The 20,960-nt window shown below is 31.0% G+C and overlaps 1 protein-coding gene across 2 annotated transcripts in view; it reads right to left on the bottom strand.

The window, feature by feature from the left end:
* The window catches only part of Cht3_6 (probable chitinase 10), a 44,432-nt gene that overhangs the window by 9,222 nt on the left and 14,250 nt on the right, over nt 1-20,960 (bottom strand). The window contains exon 1 of one of the 2 annotated variants that reach the window (XM_054229058.1): nt 1,631-1,651. The exons of the other annotated variant lie outside the window; for it this stretch is intronic. Within the exon in view, the coding sequence (XP_054085033.1) occupies nt 1,631-1,636 (6 nt within the window). The 5' untranslated portion in view covers nt 1,637-1,651. Of the gene's footprint in view, nt 1-1,630; nt 1,652-20,960 lie in introns of those variants that run through there. 2 annotated transcript variants of the gene reach the window in all.

Below are 20,960 nucleotides of genomic sequence, written 5' to 3'. Positions count from 1 at the left end.
AACCTTAACAAATTTTGTGCTCGAGACATCAATATTTTTTAAACGTTATTTATCTACGAAATATGCTTAAAAATTTATAAGTGGAAACATTCGTTCAAATATGCATTGATCTTTGAATTTATTTCATTTAAATTGTTAATTGATTTCAATTTTGCTTTTGTTTTTACTACTTGAAACAGTAGTATCCAAGTGGGTTTCGTAAATTTTCAAGCGAAAGTATATCGATCACTTAAAATCGTAATTATTTTGTATAAAAAAATCGAAATTTGAAAATAGAATTGAATTTCCATAACCCGAACGTCTATAACTCGAAATTCTCCAGAACTCGTACTCTTGAATTGGCAATAGAAGTCAAATTTCATACAAATTACCTTCCGTAACTCAAAAGTCTCTCTAACTCGACATTTTTTTGTAGATTATGGTGATTCGAGTATCGATCTTGGACATTTGTGTCAACATTAACCCAACAAAATATTTGTAGAGATCTGTTTGCATCCCAAACTTATTCTCAACTGAAAATGTCACTTTTTGAGCCGAATTCTCGACATTTGCGGGAAATTTTGCTTTTCATTTTTAATTCAAAGGAAAGGTCGGCAATTAAATTTACAAAAAAACGGCGGAAGCAAAGTTGTAGACCTAATATTCATTTTGAAGATCGAGTAAAAGCGAGAAAATTAAAACATAGATCACTCACTATCAAACTATATTTATCTGTACTATTTAATGAATCAAGTTAGAATTTATCGATAGCTCACTATCAACTATTTTATATGACAAAAAACAAGTTAATATAAGATTTTAATCGATTTTATTAAATTTCGATTATATATAAATTATCGTTTATCGATATAAAATAAATTGATTTCGCAAGTTCAGATAATTTTTATGTGACATAACATATTCATATACATATATCAAAATTTTAATCCAGTTTTTAAAATCGATAAATTTATCGAATCCGTGTTGTTATCGAAAATCTTAGAATAATTTAATTTATCTTAGATTGAGTAAAATAATTTTTAGTGCGACGTAATTTCTAACGAATACCTTCGATTTATTACTTTTGAAAATAATCTAAAGACAACTAATATTCGATTGATTTTTTTAAATGTGAAAAATAATGAAACCTGGTTTCTGATAATAGTCAAGACTTCAAAATTAATCGACGTCAGTACGAATCAAAAAATTTTTTTTTCATAAAATTGTAAATTTTGGAAACGTTTTGGTCCATTATTTTTCTTAATCGAATAGCGTATGAAAATATCGAATTTCGATATTATTTTTTAAATCGATTAAAGTATTGATTCATAAATCATAAAAAATCATGATCTACTGCAGTCAAAATTTTCAAAGTATTCTCACAAACAACGAAAGATCACACCAGTGTCAATACATCAAATTGATCTCATAATAACAACAATAAAAAAATTATTTAAAAATCAAATAAATCAGTCTCCATATTACCACAAAAACGTCATTCCCCGCTTGCGCCAACAACATAACATTTAATTCTATTATTTGTATTATTTTCTTACGCCATCATAAAATTACTTAATGAACCTAAAAACCACTGCTTAATATGCTCACATCGTTGCGACGACTTTTTACAAATTTTACAAACAACACTCACCCACATTTTATGCGAAACAAGTTTTTAGCAGTGGTCATAGGATCAGACAAAGAATTATACATATCAATAAAAGCTTATGAGCAAACTACTGTATATGGATTTGTATGTGATAATTTCTGGCCAAATATTGTATGTGTTTAATATGCAGAACAGCATCGGCTCAGTTACTAGATCGCTAACACCATTTCACACATCATTTGCGGCTAAATTGCGAATTGTCAAAGTGTGACAGGCGACAGGTGACAGGCGACAAGACGTTTCGAATCGAATCTCCGCAACAAAAATCCGTTAGATTGCACATTAACAAGCACATTAACAAATGAACAAAACCACAAAATTATAAAAATAAGCAAAGAACATAAAATAAAGCATAAAATAGAATAAATAAAATAAAAATAGTTAAGAAAGAAGTTTTGAAATAAATACGAGCAACTTCTTGGTAATTTGTCACGGCATACAGTTGTCTACTATTTGCTTGTTCTTTTGCGTTTATTTTGTTGCTTTTGTCATTGGACAAAATGTTAAGTAATTGGAAATTGGCACGAAAATGACTGTGGCGTTGAATTGAAAATAAAGCTGGCGATGGCACAGTGGTGGCGTTGATGGTGGGGATGCTTTAAATATTATTATTTATTATTATAATATTATTAAAAAATATTAATAACATTTTATTTTTTTGTTTCCATTTAGATAATGATGCAAAAATTGTGGAATCATAACGGTTTATTGACAAAATCATCTCGTTAGAATTCTCATTAATTATATTTTTTAAAGGGTTGCCATATAGAATGCTTTCAGTTTCAATTAATTAAATAGTTTTTCTTTAAGAAATGAGAAAAGTAAACAAAATATTAATTTTTCATGTGTCCTGGTACATACATAAATGAATAAATCGCAATAAATTCGGACTAGAGTTGCCAACAGGTGGAATTATTTTGAGTTTTCAACAACAAAATATTAATTGTTTTTGGATTTTATTTTCATCACAAAAGTTAGTAACAATAATAGGGTTGCCAATTGCAAAAAATCATAAATAATTAATTTTTTTTTCATTTTGATAATGATGCAAAATACAGTTTAATCAACAAGTCTCGTTAGAATAATCTTTAATTCTATTTTTTTAAAGGGTTGCCATATAAAATGCTTTCAGTTTCAATTAAATAAATAGTTTTTCTATAAATAATTAAAAACATACTCGAAATATTAATTTTTAATGTGTCCTGGTGCACATATAAGTCAATAATTCTCAATAAATTCAGAATAGAGTTGCCAACAGGTTGAATTATTTTGTGTTTTTTTATAATTACAAATTAAAATAGGCTTTTAGTTTTTAAACAACAAAATATGAATTGTTTTAAGATAGACAATAGATGTCTCTAGGGTCAAGCACTGGTCGATTAAATCGATTAAATCGTTTTATATCGATCTTGGACATTTGTGTCAACATTAACCCAACAAAATTTTGTAGAGATCTGTTTGCATCCCAAACTTATTCTCAACTAAAAAATTGTCACTTTTTGAGCAGAATTCTCGACATTTGCCATTCCATTAATTCCAAGAAAAGGGCGGCTGAGGTTCATTTAATGCTTTCGGGTAGGTACGGTGAGGCTGTCCTAAGTGAACAAAGCCTTAAATTTACAAAGAAACGACGGAAGCAAAGTTGTAGACCTAATATATATTTTCATTATAAAAATCTTTAATAGAGTTGCCACATATTTTTTTAAATTTTTCTTTTTTTAATATAAAACAATTTAACGAATTTAGCGTTAACAAGTGAACCAAATTTTGATATTTGAGTTCTAACTTTTTTAATTATTATATTTCTATCAAATATTTAAGAATGCAAAAGAAATTCCAATCAACAACATTTTAGTATTGCTAACACGTCAACGATTCTTCAAAAATCGACAGACATTCAATTCAATTCTAACACAGTGTGTGAACACCCCCACCAATGCCGTTACTAACCCACCGTCCAACAATCGCCGCTTCGTAATCGCTGCACATTTGCATAAGTCTAAAGCGGAAAGTACTAAATTCACAAAAGGTTAACACGTACAAAGCACCATTACTTTGAATTCGTATGTATGTGTATGTGTGTGTGTGTGTGTTAAAGAGTAAATAGTACGCATAATTGAAATGCAAGCCATGCACATTCTTCAGCGCTTATGTGCTAGTACTCTACAGTGCTGCTTCGCTTCGCTTCGAAGATGCCAGCGGCCAGCTGAAACTGAAGCAAAACCACTTCACACCACACCACACCACTTAGACACAACGCACATGGGTGGGTAATTAATTTTTGTGTTTTATTTGACAAAACTTGAAGCTTTCAAGAAATAAAAAAAAAAATTAAAAACAAAAACAAACATACAAACAAATGTATGGGTCTGCCAAGCGCCAAGGTCAAACGCTACAGCGCCAACAAACGCTATATATTTGTGCTTTTGTTGGTATTTGTGTATGTAAATATGTATTTGTTAATTAAATGTCGATTAGTTTGATTGTACAAAAGAGTAGAAAAAGAAAAAGTGGAAGATAAGAAAAATGATGCGGCAAAAGCCAAACAATAACTAACGAAATAAATCATGCAAAATCTTTACTTCGAGAATGATTCTAAAATGCGGTTTATTTTTAAACGGATCTGTATGAATATATATACAAACATTTTTTTACACCGACAAAAGCGCTGTGCGTCTCAATTCTGTTGTACTCAAGTCAATATTGTTTTTTAATGTTTTTTTGTTTTTGCTTTTTTTCACAATTTATCTTTGCGAATGTCTAGTCTCACCGAAAGCCAAAGTCAGACAAAGCTTGTTTAAATTTGCATAAGTTTTAGTCATGTTTTTGTATTTAATTGTTTTTTTTTTTTGGTAATTGGTCAAAATCTACACGCTGTTCGCTAGAGTTCGAGGCGTAAATACCAAACAGAACATGAAATCGAAAATGAAAACGAAAACAATGAGTTGGCAGCGCAGAAACATCTAAGACCTTTTGCAAAATTCTACTAAAGCGTCTAAACGCTTAAGGCCTTCTTTCTAACTGGTTTCATCACCAAAGCCAAAGTATCCGCCCGTGAAAGGTGTTGCCTTCGCAACAGCTGTCGAGATTTCGCTGTTTTTTTTGCACAACCATTTTGATTGTCAAATAAATTAGATAATTTTTGTATATTAAAAAGAAAGCGAAATTGACGAGGTAAAAGTAAAACAGAAAACTTGTTTTATCACATTAAACTCATTTTTATGTTTATGAGCGAGCTTTCTTTGCATGATATTTTAATTTATTTTTGACATTATAATATTATGCATTAGTTTGACTTCCTTTCTAGTACAAAAGTTGATGTTATAATTTTATTTATGTTTTTTATGATAATTTTACTTTCTATTATACTTGTGTGCGTCATCTTAGGTTTGGTTTGGTTAGAATATATTAAAGAAGTTTGATGAATTTATTAGTCACACTCATTGCTGAGCATGAGCTCACAGTTTTTCGACTATTGAAGAAGGAGTTCCACGAAATTGTTCTGCTCAAAAGTTGACGTTTCTTATTCGATTTTATGTATGGTCTTTTAATCTAATGCTAAGTAGATTCGTTTTGTTATCATTACCGAAACGATTTCTTGCTTTAACTTGTGATATTCATTCTTACCATCATGTCATTAGATTACGAACGGCAAAATAATACTCACGAAATTTCAAGTATAGAAAGTGACAGCTTATGATGGACTATTTTGAGGCATTTACAACCATAAACTTTAAATACAGCAACAACAAATTAAAACGAGCATATGAACCAGTGTTGTTTAACGATTTTAGGGTATTTTTTGTGGACAAAGTTCTTTTCGAACTTCCTTATATCAAGCTTTATCTTATTGTTTTGGACAACCGATAGTAAACTTCCTTCTACCGATTGTCAATTGATAGAGAGATAGTCAAATTGTTCTCAACATCTGAACTAAAAGAATATAAATGTGCTTTGTTTGGCATTGGACACCAAATTTGTAGAATTTTTTCCTCGTTTAATAGTTTTCGAGAACATTTTAACCATCCAGCGACCTCTCCGATATAATTTATTTGGACTTGGAAATAAGACAAGTTCATAAGGGTCTGTCCTTATCCGACAAACATTTTTGTTGATACTCAAATTGAGATGCGTTTGAGAATCAACCTTAACTTCAAATCTCAAACGTTTCTTCTCAAATGCATTTTAATTTGAAAACATATTGAAGTCAAAGCTATTCTCAAACCAAAAGACATATTTTTAGTATGAAATTTTCCTTTGCTCTCAATTTGAGAATGTCAAAATCTCAAACATTTTCTCAAATATGAAACCAGAAAATGGTTTTTCTCAAATTGTATAATAAAATGATGGAAACATATTTCTTTCAAATTGCATAAATGTTGAAATTCAAATTGAAAATTAATATTTTCTCCAACGTTTGATAATTTCAATTCCAGTGTTTGTTAGGTAGATAGACGATGGTTTCAAATATAGTGAAAAATTATTTCTTATGAAATTTTACAATATATGTATTTGTAACATATTCAGTACTTGGATCCTTATTAAGAAGTAAGAAAACCCTTGAAGGTTTTGTTATATATATAGTTGTTCCTTCGACTAAAGTTGCAGATATTATACTCCCAAATTGTTGTTGCACTTCTTAATACTTCACTCCATCTACCATATAACAGTAATTGTAAACTGTAAACTACGACTAGATACCTTTAGCGGAGTTCATGAACCAAATAATGGACATTTTATGCGACAAAAGAGCAGCGAAAGAGCTCACAGCCGAGCAAAACTTCATCAACTCAGTTCATTTTGTGGTCTTAATGAATACGAAAATCAGTTTATGCGGTTTTCAGCTATTAACATACGAAAACTTTGCAATTTAAATTGCAAGCAAAACATTTTTATGGGCCTAATAAAAAATTTAAATGCAAGAGTGAAAGGCAGCAAAGCGTTATTGGTAGCTTTTAAAACGATTTAATGACGCTTTTGTTGAAAGTTTTTATTTTTTGTCGTACAATAAACGATTTAAACTAGTAACACTGATATTTATATATTTAAATATGCAGTTATTAACAAATGAAGTTCCATTGAGCTGCAAAAATCAATATAATGAAACAGTTTGTAAGCCACTGTCAATAAATATTTTTGTAGTGTTTTCTTTGAAATTCAATGAGATTTGTTGCTTTAGAAAATATTTATTTCAACTATTAGGTAACATATGTTTCTTTTAGGTCTTTATGTGAACGCCTGTGGCATATTCAACACAACAAGGCTGCTAATAATAACAGCAAATTGAATAATTGAAAAATTTTAATTCATTTTAACTCCTCACGCGTTTTTATGCCAAACAAAACTGAATGCAGATCATTAAATTAATTAAAGTGCCAACAAATTATTCATTTTCAGTTCTTTTTTCAAGCGTTTTTCGAACAATTTGATAAATCACTGCAATTGCATTGCTTTAGGCAAGAATGAGACTAAAATTTTTGATTAGCTAATTTTTATTGGCAACACACACACACCCATACACTCATGTTACCACTTTTTGACTACAATTCTCGCTTAATGAGATAAGTGTTTACGTATGTACCCAAGTTTGTATATACACGTACATATAGTATGTATTTGTATGCGTTCGGACATTTTGTGACTGTACAACCTTCAACTTAATTTCCGGTTAACCAGTTAACCAAAAGAATTCCATAAAAGTTTTTAGAGCGGCAAATGGCTGGCGCAGAAATAATAGTAAATAGCCAATACAAGTAGAGAAAAACACAGCAGAAATAATACCGACTTGCCAAAAGACAATACAGCAGACAAGGTAATACTTCTGTAGCTGGATAGGTAGGTGAGAAGGGTGAGAAGGCGACATACCGACAAGCAAGCACAAGCACAAGAACAACTAGAGCAAATCCGCATGATCGACAGCACACAGCTGTACTCCTAAGCTGGCACAGCTGCGCCACGCCGTTGGCCCACCACAGCCTCCTCACACACAGTCTTGCCAATAAATTATGTAAATTTATTTCGATTCGCGTCAAGCGTCAAGCAGACTACATTTCAAGACAAATTTTGTTGGATTATTCAACAGCGCTTTGTGATTGAGTAAGTAATGCGGGTTTGCATTATAAAAACTGAGTACCAGCAATAAATATGAGTGATATATTTTAGGCCTTATTGAGTTTATAAATCAAAATGAAGTATGATCTAATGTAATATTAATGAGTTGTTGGAAAAATATTTGAGAAAAACTTTCAAAAGCACATATTTATTTAGAAAATAGTATTTCAAAGTGAGATAAAAGGCAAGCATTGTGTTAAATGTCAGCTAATATGACGTCAGCAAGACAACCGATATGGTCCAATACACTGAGAAGTTATTGTTAGTAGCATGAGCAGCCTAAACTCTTCATAGTCTCAGTCAGTTTACAGCACCTTTTTAAGGGTATCCAATCTCTTGTGGGGCTTTTATGAATGCAGCACGATTGCTTTGGTGTAATTAAGCATATTATTTGATTTGGAAAACTGTTCAGTACTTTTGAAACCTACATTTTCAAAAAAAATACCTTTAAATATTGAATCACTTGAGTCACATTAATCACATATAATATTTTTTATTATATAGGTATGGGGTGGTAGTCTTAAATTAATAGTTCTAGACGTTAGAAACATCTTATACCTAAAAGTTAAATAAAGTGAAAGTTGCCTACATTTAGGATTATATGAATAGCTTGCGAGAAGCAAGTAAGGGAAACAAAATAATAAAGAATTATAAAAACAAAGTTTATTTTAATAAAATATAGCCAGTACTGTATAGAAAGCTTCTCGAACTAATCAAAATATTTTTGCAATTAATTTTTATATTTTATATTATTACTCCTAAATGTAGGCAACACATTAATTCTGCTACTTTGCCAACGAAAGAGTGAATTTTGCAATTAAATTAGAGGTAAGGAGGGTTGCGAATGCTAATAATAAACCGTTTCTTAATAAATCTAAATAAAATCGAAGAACATGTCAAAGATGTGTGATTCATAGCAGCTGCTGGGATAACCAACTTAATCATGGTCTTCTGCCTACTAAATGACTAATGCATGATCATTTTTGTGAGTTATGTTCATCTTTTAATATTTGTAACAAATTAATCAAAGTACAAAAGGAGGATTCAGTATTGTACAGCGATGCGCACCTTACAAATTTAACCACTTGTTCGACCATTTGTTGGTAAAATAAGGCAATTTTCCACTAAATTGAAGGGCTTGACTACAAAAAATACAACTTATTGTCACCACTTAACTTATGAAAGGATACAGAGCTCGCGAGTTTATTTTAAGATAATCGAAAGCTTACTCATGTGTTAACAAGTAATTCCAAAAGTAAATAAAAATTAATGAAAATTTAAAAAATTAAGCCCAAAGTGTTACATAAATGCTTATCACATACTTAAAAATTCATAAATATTTTTATTGTTTCATAATATGTGGCTTTTCTTCATTAATTTCATTTGATTTTTGACCGAGCTTCATTTGCATTAAAACAGGCATGCTAATTAAAATTGTTAATCTCAATATTTTGCACCAACAATTGCATTTGCTAAAGCACTCAAGTGACTTCTTTGCCAAATTTTATTACATTCCCTAAGAGTAACGGTTTTTTAAACCGTTACAGCATTAAGATTTCTTACTTTACAGGTCTTGCCAATATCAAAATTTTTTTCTTCAATATTATTGACTGCAAATGTGATTGTTCACTTGAAATTGCGTCAGCATTAAGTTGGCGGGTTTTCAATTCCGTTTCATTTGCCTTTCGAAAAAATGCGCTCAGTGTGCTATTATAATATGTAGACTGCAAGTGTGAAGCTTAGCTGCTGCTACATTTTCGAAAAAATTATTATAATAATAACACAATAATAACAAAAACATGCCACAATTATAATTAATTGCGCTAGAAAACAGTTTTACTGTAAAAAAAGAAACAAGTTTTTAATGCTGCGTGTAAATGAACTCTTCTGCGCACAAATCTCTGCTCTGTCAATTGTCGGAAATCAATCTTTTTGAAGTGAGTTTTTTTAATATTGTAGTCTTCTACATACAATTCACATATGTTTTTATTTAATTTTTCTAGAAAACCAGAAATATATTCATTAAGCATATGCATTAGTTAGTCAGCGCATTGCGGCAATATCCGTTTGCGCTAGTCATTAGGTGGGCAGGGCTCACCGATTTGCGCATTACTTGAAAGGCTAAAGCGGCACATTTGTGTGTCAGTGTGTGTGAGCAAATACCAAATTGTGCAAAGACTAGATTGTAAATTTGCTGAAATGTTGAAACAAGCGCCATATATGAGCTGCTAATTAGTGGTCAGTGGCACTGTGTGTTAAGTGCTTCCAAGTTGTTGTACGCTTGTGTGAATTTCGCATGGCAGCACACCCAACATTTATGATACCCGCCTGAGAAAACTTAATAATGCATAAGTTGTTATATTGCTCAAAAACTACTACAAAAAATACAAAACTAACAAATGTATAAACCAAAAATGTGTTGACTAATTTATAAAACGTTTTAACAAATTTTATGTTTAACAGCGCTGAAAAAAAAAATTTGATAATTTTATATTTTGATATTTTTTTTATTTTCTTATTTTTTCTATTTTAATTTTTTTCATTTTTTATTATTTTTTGTACTGCTTTGTACGCAACTTATACAAAACATGCCCCTCTATATGACCATTGACTTCTTATATCTTACACTTGCCAGTTCATATTTATTATTTTTATTTTTTACGACCGCTATTCATACTATTTTTATATATTTTTTACTTTACTAAAGATTTTTTTTTGTTTTTTTATTATTTATTTTCTTTTTGTCTTCATTTATCTACGTTTAAGTAAAGTAAATCTTGTGCAGTTGTCGATTTCGTCTGATGTTGCTGATGTGTGCAAGGTTAACCAGTCGTTTAATGCGAATGTGTTGTTGTTGTTGTCGTTGCTTTGTTTGTCATTAAATTATCAAGCGAAATATATATTTTTTATACACTTGCTAGCCTAGTATAACAAGCAGTTTGTGCACGCTTGACAGACTAGCTATTAATTAGTGTAATGTTCTGCTCGATCTCACGATCTCAACATCTCGAAACACTAAATGTCAAGAATTGTCGTTTAATATTTTTTGAAGGCGATCGTCTTTTAATGAAATGTTCAGTGTTTTGTTGGTTATCTTATCATATTTTACTAGCATTTATGATGGCAATTGAGTTATTTAAATTTTGAAGAATTTATGAATTCCGAAATTTCGGGATTCGAAAAATTTAATTTCGGGTTTGTGGTATTTTCGTGAAATGGCTAGTTTTTTGATGTTTAACGTACTTAATATCATAAAGCGGAAACTGAGTAACATCATTTTTGAAAATTTAAAAGGTCCGAAAATTCCGAGATAAATAATATAATTTCGGGATTATGATATTACGAGCGCTTTTATGTTTATCTTCTCATATTTCGCTAACATTTATGATGGCAACTATAATACATGATTTTTGAAAATTTTTTAAATTTCGATATTTCGGGATTCAAATAATCTACTTTCAGGTTTGTGGTATTTTCATGAAATTACTAGTTTTTTGATGTTACTAACTTACTAAATATCACTACATTTTATGAGCTAACTTGCTTGCTGAAATTTTCAAAAATTTTCAATTCCGAAATTTCGGAGTCCGAAAAATATTAGTTCGAGATTATTAGCATTTTACTGCTTATCTTGCGAAATATTACTATATTTTATGTTGCTAATTAAATTGCTTAAATTCCGATAATTTTTACAGTCCCGAAATTTTAGAATTACAAAGATTAGTTCGGGATTGTGATATTTTCATGAAATAACAAATGCTCTTATGTTCGTCTTACTAAATATCATAAATTATGATGGTAATTGAATTGCTAAATTTTTTTTGAAAATTTTCTAAATCCCGAAATTTCGGGATTAAAAAATTTAAATTTCGGGATTGCAAAATTTGATCAAATACCACAATATATTAGGATGACAAATAAATAATTTTATTTTTTATTGCTATTTTTTTTGCAAGTTTCAAAAATTAACATTTCGGGATTGTGAAATTTTATTAAAAATCACGATATATTATAATGGCAAATAAATTACTTTATTTTTGATATTTTTTTAAATTCCGAAATTCGATATTACCGAGAACGTCGCAGAAGTACTCAGTATACATTTTCTATTTTGTTTTTGTAATATTACTGTAATAACACACCTTTTACTGCACATTTTAAGAATTTTGGCACACCAGTCATTCTATCAACAAAAACCATATTTCAGGCATATCTAAGTCTGTATGAATCTTCATTACTGATTTTTTATTTCATTTGTGTAACTAAATCTCTTAGTTCATAGTTGAAACTCGACTGTTATCGATGCCTACATAGCTGGTTACTCAAGCATAAAAACACATTAAATAGTTTAGCCATAGAAGCGAACAACAGAAGACTTAAGCGACGAACTTCATGAAGCAGGCGAAGCCAAACAAAAATTTGTGATTTGAAAATTGCTGAAACCATTAACAGCTGTGCCTTGTAAAATTATATGCTAGTTATGTAAGCAACTACTTATGCAAATGCTAATGTTCAGACATAAGCAGCATGCAACATGCATGGAAATGCGCATAACTCGGTGTATTATTTATGCATGTAAATGTGTATTATTGTATATTACATGCATATTGCAGGTGCGTATGTGTTGGTAAATTAGGCAGTGAGCCAAACCACAATGCGCCCATTCGACAACAACCAATGTGTGTGTTTGCTGTGAAGCCAATTGTTTATGACAAAAACGTGTTGTATACAAGAAGTTAACTGAAAAAATCACAGCTGCACGTCACATAACAATGGTTAGGTGAGGTTGGCTGTTGGCGAATGCAAATGCAATGGCAACAGTCACCAGCAAGTGCGTTGCGTGCCAAAATGAAGAGGGAAAATTGAAAAAAAAGTGAAATAATAGAAAAATTAAAAATAAAAAATTCAAAATATTGAAAAAAAATATTAAAAATTGTTTAAAAATTTTACAAATAAATAAAAATTATAAAAAAAATTTACAAAAAAAAATTACAAAAAATTTTTTTTTTCTTTTTCAATATAGAAAAAATATATATTTTTTTTAATTTCAAAAATACAAACAAAAAAATAAAAAAAGGCACATGCGCATAAAATAATACGCAATATATTTTTTGCATAAATTTATTAAGTGAAACCCACTTTCAGTTCATAACTATGCAATCGCATGCGCATAACAAAAGTAATATTTTCATATATGCAAGTACATATATATTCACTAGGAATCCTCGTTGAAGACAATGGAGACGCTGGAGTGGTGGTTACGCCCGCGCTTCCGCCTGCTGTGATGCAGTGCATATCATTAAACTAAATTTCCTAATATCACTGATGCTTGTTACAATAGCGTGTATTGTGACTTCACTTTCATATTTATTTATATTCGCATTACAAATTAACTGTACACCCAAGTCGTTGCGCTTCATTGCTTGAGTTGCATGAGCGCTTGCATTTCCTGCAATTTCAACAAGAAAAAGGGCTTCTGATACAGCAATTGCGCTGCGCGTACAGGTTCGCCCAGCGCTTCAACAACGCCTAGCGCAGAAAACCGTAAATAAATTAAAAATAAATGAAATTAAGCAAAACTCTTGAGTGCAATGCACCGCTACGCTTGGTGATAAGTCAACTCGCCTCACATGTTGGCATGTCTGCAGCGAAAAACACAAAACTCAAAACTAAAATAAATAAATAAATGCGATGGCATTAAATATCAGCAGAGGGGTGCAGCTGCAGCAGCCGGCAAGCGTACTAGAAACGAGCGTGTAATGTTTTGTAGTTATCAACAACAATGACAACAACAGCAAAAAGCTGGCAAACTGCAACCGCTCACAGCAGCGTTTAAATAGCAGTCGTCCTTGGTTTATCAGCCAATGGCACAGCGCAAGTAAAGTGCATAAAAATAAACGCTTTGAAATTGCAAAAAACATGTGCTGAAACGGCCAGCTAGTCAGGCTACATATGCTTTAAAATTTCGTTAATTTTCAACAGCTGATCTTGTTCTCGCCGACGTTACTCATTCTTTATTTACTTGCAGTGATTTTAAGCAGTTCTTGTCTTGATTTTAGCATGTTATTTTATAAGCTTAGAATATTTTTAATATTTTTTTTATCTTCTTCTATTATATTTATTTCTTCTATTTATTTCTTTAAAAATTGATTTTCTAATTTATATTTCTTTTTTATATTTTCTATTTTTTTATTTTCTAAATATATCTAAAAATTATTATTAAATTTTTTTCTCTGCCTTCTAGGTATACTCAAGTGTCCATCTTTATAATTGGATTGAAAAAGGTCAGTCATATCTATTCATCACCATAATTATGAGTCACAATTAGTCGTTTATCGATATACAAATGTATTAAATATATATTTTCTCCTTAGGGAGTACTAACATACTGGCATATCTTTAGTTTTTCGATATATCGATGTCTGTTCGATAATCTTCGAAATGAAAGACTAATTAATAAATGTATATCGAAAGTAACGGTTAAATTCGATAACAATCGATAACGTTAGAATACAGTTTTAGCATTTAACACAGATTTGGTTTCGCTTATACATGAAAAAATCGATTTATCGATATGTATTAATCGATATATCGATATTTGTTAATCGCTAATTTTACAAACAATATGCAAATATTTTATATTTATCGATATTCATTAATCGACAAATCGATGTATATTAATCGATAAATCGATAGTTTTACAAAATAACAAATTTATTTTTTTTAAACTATGCGTCATTACTTGTATCATGCTTGTTCTATTCTTTGTTTTTAAATTTAAATGTTATGTTAGGGATGAGCTTGCTGGTCGATATCTTTTATAACTAAAAACTGAAGCACTTTTATAAAGAGAGAGTTTCTACGTTAAATGTTCAATAATTAAATGACTAAGATAATATTGAAATTTTTTTCGATGAAAGACTCAAAATTTAAAAAATTAATTTTTCGATAATAATCGAAGAAATGGCTTTCATTTAAATTTTTCTTTAAAGCTTTGAGATTTAAAAATTCAATATGATAATTTCTCGTGAAATATACCGTTATTCGAGAATTTGTAACGATTTGGAATATTCTTAAAAAAAAAAATAAATTATCTATAATTTACATGTACCGAGAATGCAAATTAGGCATCAACTAGTTAGTGGCGACTAATCGGAGACTTAATGACTGCATTTAGTAAATTTCTAACGATGAAATAAAACATTATACGCAAACATGTTTATGACTCATTGTGGTGGCCTCCCACTGCTGAATACCAGATACTGGACCACATTCAACCAAATAAATACACTCAACCGAATGCAGTCGCGTAATATGCATAGCCACATATCTGCATTTAAATTGCACACACAAACGAGCTGTAATATTGGCAAATAAATAATTCAACACTTGAATGGTTTCTAGAGACACTATGGACACTCGATAGCCAGTCAGTCAGCCAGCCAGCCAAGTCGTTTTGCTTGATGGGTGAGTAACTTCCGTTCCACTGATTTGTCACACAGCGTTAGGCAGCAGCCTTGGCGAGCGGTATGCTGCGAAAAACGAACGCTGTAACAAGCATTTGAATAACATATTTTTATTCATTACACTTTTTTTTGAAAATAGTGGTAAGCTTGCGTTTGTGTGCCTGCAGTTCTTGAGCGCTGGCGGCCGGCAAGTGAGTACATAAAATGAAAACATTTACTTGCGGCGCATAAAACATGTTGCCTAATTGCATTTTTTTTTCTTTTTTTGTTGTTTTTTGTCATGCGAAAAATAGGCAATCAACCGCATTTGAGTTGACATTCTCAGCGCTTGAAGTGACAACGACCGCTACACGCTGCTCTAGCGAACACTTTGAAGTTTTCTAAAGTAGCCAAGCAGCATGTAGCTTTACAGCCTTTACAGCTTTCAATGGCTGGTATTTTTCGTGTCACAGCTATAATGTTTTTTTGCTTGTTTTATGATTTTTTTTTTGGTATTTTTCCCCTCAGTTGCACATAAAATATTTGCTAAATGCCATTTAGCTGATATCTCGCTTAAATTCGGCACATAGCTAAGGCTAAGCTGTCATTCTGGTAATTTCTCACTGTCAAATTAACACAAAAGTCGTGGTAATTTTTCATAAGCCAATGCGCCGATGCTGAAATGGCTGTCGCAATGAAAAATCTACGCAAAAAAGTGTTAATAAAAAATGAAAAAAAAAATTAATAAAACAGCAAAATTTATGATAAGTGCTTCCGCCAAATGCCAGCAATTTAAAACAGGAATTTTTTTAGATTATTATTATTTTTTTTTTTTTAATTTTTAGATTTTTTTTTTGATATTTTTTTCTCAACATCACATTATTTTACTTTAGTTTGCCAGCAGCCCAACATTTACATGACACAAATTTATTTAACGTGATTTAATAAAAGTTCAACTCTAGTTAACTTAAACTTCTTTAGCGTTCGTTCTTTAGCAACTCTCTTCAATTGATGCGCTCGTGTTAATAAAAGACTAAGTACACGAACCTGATAACTGCATTAACTTCATCGCTATGACGACAATAGCAATGGCGTTTGGCGAATGGTAGCTGACACAAATTTAAAGTTTTGACATTTTGTTGATTGCTTCACGCTGCGCGCTGCAGAAATGGAAACTTCTTGCGCACGAATTGTTGGCTAAGCGCAGCGATTTGACAGGCCAACAAGGTCGTTTTAATAAAATGAGAATTTTGCTGGAATCTAAACCTCAAGCTGCTTTTATGACATGAAAGTATTTATGGTTTAAATAATGCGTTGATTTCGGATAAATTTGATGAATGGCTCATTCAATAAAAGTTAAAGAGTACCGTTGGAGATATTTTTTTGATTAGTGAATGCAAAAAAAAATGCTCAGTTGTTTAAATCATTATTTTATCTCTATTTTCTCTGTCAAAACTGCTGCTTGAACTATGGAAATCGAAAAAAATTACCAATTTTTAGGCTTTTAAATGAAGTTGGCTGCGGTTGGTTTATCTATATATATTTAGTCATACAACGAGGCTTTAAGTGTCGATCAATTAGAAAATAGATCGAACATTTGAACCAGACTGGAACATTTTCGGAACTCTAGAGAACCCAAAGAGGTAGTGCGTGGAACGTTTTTCTGGATTTTAAGCGAAGTTGGCTGCGGTTGGTTTCTTCTATATATATATCTAATCATAGATAATAAAAGGGATAAAACAACTAAAGGTTGTTGCTGAGCCTGGGTCGAACAGAAAATAGATCGAATTTTTTTAAGCTGATATCAAGCTCAACAATAACTAAAATTCCGAACTCTAGACAACCCAAAAATGTAGTGCGTGGAGCGTTTTTCAGGATTTTAAGCGAAGTTGGCTGCGGTTCATATTTTCTATACAAATTTAGTCATAGAAAGAGTAATAAAAGCGATATAAAAATACAACGAAGACGAATTCAGAAAATTTTACGAAATATTTAAAAACTTTATGCTAAAACAGTCAAAGTATTTCAAAAATACCTTGAAAAGTGGCAAAAGCTTTTCAGTGAAGTTTCAAGAATACTCTCGAAACCTTCACATGTTAATAGTATGGCTATTATATTTAAACAGAATTGTTGGAATTTCAACGAATTAAAAAAACCTGAATTCTCAGATATCTCAGTTATCTCATTTCAAGATAAAAACAACAAATTTGTAGAATTCTACACTTGAACCCATGTTTATTCAAACGAAAGAGCTTTTAACGCTGAAAAACTGACATAAAACGTCTTAAAGAAACCGATTTGAATAGTTGTGAGATAACTTATACATTAAATGGCAATGAGCGTAGCATTGGAAATGCTTAAATATCAACACTGCTATTTCTACAGTTGTAAAATAATAAAATATGCAAGCGTAGAGCAAGTTCTTCTTGGTTGAAGCAACTTCAATACCATTATAATATACCATATTTTAGAAGAGCAGATGACTTGTCATAAACAAAGTAATAAGCTAAGCATTTTTAATATTCATAAAGACAATTAGAAACTGGCAGAAGACTCTACGAATTGCAGACGCAATTACAACTGCGTTTCAAAGAATATGGCAAACGCTTTATTATTATTAACTTAGTTTTTGCTATTGTTTTTGTTATTGCTAAAACACGTTTGCTGCACTCAACAACAATCAAGCTATCAATAAACAACAACAACAGAGACAAAAACAATGAGTGCGGCAAAAGAATGCCGCTTAATGCATGCATCAAACGCTGATGGTAGATATGTAAATATATAACAATCATTTAAAACTCACCAACACACTCACACACCCAGGTGTATATGTGTGCTCTTGCACTTCACCGCAAGCAAGTATGTGTTGTTGTGTCTCGAAAGATCTTCGGCAGATTTTTGAAAACACATAAATTGCACTTTTTTATAACTTTTTGCAGACGGCAGAATTAATAAGCGCCGTCCGCATCTGCTTATAAATATGCATATTCAAATGCCATGTGGCTAAATGAACTGCGCAGCTGCTGTGTCATAAGCCGGTTCGTTAAGAATTCAAATGTTCTTACTTAGTGACAATATGCAAACAAGCTGGCTTCACTTGCAATTTAATTTTTCCATAATTTTTAATTACTTTTTGGTATGAAAATCTATTTTTAACATAATGACAATATTTTTTAGTTCCTTATTTGCTTGCTACGGGAATTTAAGTAGTTGATTGTGGGAGAACAGAAGACTTATGCAACGAACTCGCTTACTTCGTATGAGTCGGGCAGGAATTTAGTAAGAAGTCGGTAAAATATTTTGGTTAAAAAATTTAATTTTCTGCAGCAATACTTTTTTTTTTAATTATTTGTTGTTTTCGGTACGATATTTTATTATTTAAAATTAAAAAAAGTGATTTGTTGCCACCTGCTTGGAAATTTTTAAGAGAAAATGATTCCTATATAAAAAGATTTTCATGTTGGCAACAAACAATCAAACGGATTTAAAAACTTAGAAAATTAGGAAGTTTGAGGATTTTAAGCGAAGTTAGCTGCGATCGGTTTCTTTTAGTCACAGAACGAGTTACAGAAGATGTATAGAAATACCTTTAAGCATCGACAGAATAGCAAATGATATGGATTTTTGCACCAGTTACCAGGCTCAACAATAACTGAAAAATTTTCCCCGGGAACATTTTCTAGGGAACCCAAAAATGTAGAGCGTGTTAGATGAAAATGATGGAGTCCAATCTCATTGGACTTATTTTTAAAAATTAAACTTTTTTCGTGAGCATATCGCAGAAGCTTTCTATAAAACACAAATTTTTATAAGGTTGCCACCTGTTTAGCATTGTAAATTAATAATTAAATGAAACTTTACAATCTAGCTGTCGAAGTAAAATTGTAAATGTAGACTTATTCTTGAAACAATTTTTATAAAGGGTTGCCACCTGTTTGGAATTTTATAAGAGACACTTTTTTAAGATACAAAACGCTACCATATTGTAAACAAATAACTAACCGAATTCAAAAAATTAGAATATGAAATTTTTAAATAGCGTTGCCACCTGTTTAGTATTGTAAATTAATAAAATAATTACATGGCAATTTACAATATGGATATGAAAGTAAAGTTGTAAAAGGAGACTTATAACTGAAATATTTTTTTTCATAAAGGGTTGCCAGCTGTTTGAAATTTGTACTCAAACTAATTCATGATGTTATGTATATATTTTAACATGATCAGCAGTTTATGGAATATATTGCGCTATAATTATATCAAAATAGTCTTTTAGAATAGAAGAAGATTCCTCTTCCGTCTCCTTAAAAAATGCTTTATCATTTCAATACTATTTATTATTAGTATTATATCCCTTTTCTAGTACATTTAAAGCCTGCTATCTTTTAATGAAAACTTTGATTTCAGATTTACTGATTTACACTTTGACTATCACTATTAAATGGTAATACAAGATTGCCTATGGAACTATTTTTAGAGGAGCTGTCATTCATATACTCAATATGCATATAGCAAATGAAAGTGAATGCTTTCAAAAAAATATATTAACTCATATAACACTAAAAATCCGATTTAATTAACTTTTTCTTTCAAATCTAAAAAATAGAGAAATAAAAAGTTCAAAAAAAAATAAAAAATATTAATAAAATCCAACAATTTTAATTTAAAGTTAAAAGGTTAAATTGCGCTGAACTCCGCAATCATTAATCTCAAGTTTTCGATTTCCAAAAGCAAAAACAAAAAAGTCAATTGACTACACCCGACAGCGTTTTGAGCCTTTAGGGCCAACAGCGCTGTTAAACTGCAGACTGGTAGCAAGCGTTAAATTCATTTTTATAAACACAGACAACACAGACAACAACAACAACGACGAAGCTGAAAACTTAATTAGCAACAATTGTTATGGCAATTTTGTTTATTATGAAATCGTTGGCGTTCAACAAATCCATTTTGTCTAATTTTCCACATTTTGATTGATTTCGCCGGTTGCTCGTCGTGCGAATTAGCATGTGTGCAAGTGAAACGTATTCGCTTATGATGCGTGTAGTAATTAACTCTTACACAATCCATATTTGTTTACGTTAATGCGTTTTTTGTCGTCCACTTTTAGCTCTCCTTTGTTGTGCGCTGGTACTTTCTTAACTGATTACGCAAAACGCTTGAACTGTGCGCTGCTATTACATATGCGAAAAAAACGCATTGCGATGTAATGCTGCTTATCCAATTACCGCATTTCTTCTGCTGCTGCTCTTTCGCTTCTTTCTTTTTGCATGCAAATTGCATTTCTAATTTCTCTCGGCGGCGCATGCGCGAAGCGGTGCAAAGCATTACAACTGCATTTTTATTTGAAGCCACTCTTTGCAGACTACAATAAAATATTAGACAATGAATATTCATTTTTTTTTTTTTCAATTTATGCAGCTGCTAATCCAGTAGCTTAGTGAAGTATAACGCTGGTAGACTTTTGTCTGCATATATTATATATGTTCATATGAGCGTGCCGTCTATCATATAACTCTGTCATAATGTTTCGTAATCTTTTTTGTTGTTTGCATTGCTTTTGTTTTAAAAATTGCATATTATTTTTCAATTTTACTGCCACTCTTTGCTTGGCTTATGTTATTGACACACATTGATTAGCCGCTTTAATAAGTCACCTATGGCTTGTGAGCATTTTTTGTCGTCGTTCATATCTTCATGCCAATCAATTAAATGCCGCCTGTTTGGTGACTTTACCTTCATATTTGTGTTTT

Source organism: Zeugodacus cucurbitae, chromosome 4 (assembly GCF_028554725.1).
Source record: "Zeugodacus cucurbitae isolate PBARC_wt_2022May chromosome 4, idZeuCucr1.2, whole genome shotgun sequence".
In the NCBI taxonomy this organism is placed as follows: Eukaryota; Metazoa; Arthropoda; class Insecta; order Diptera; family Tephritidae; genus Zeugodacus; species Zeugodacus cucurbitae.
This window is presented reverse-complemented; position numbering and strand designations above follow the sequence as displayed.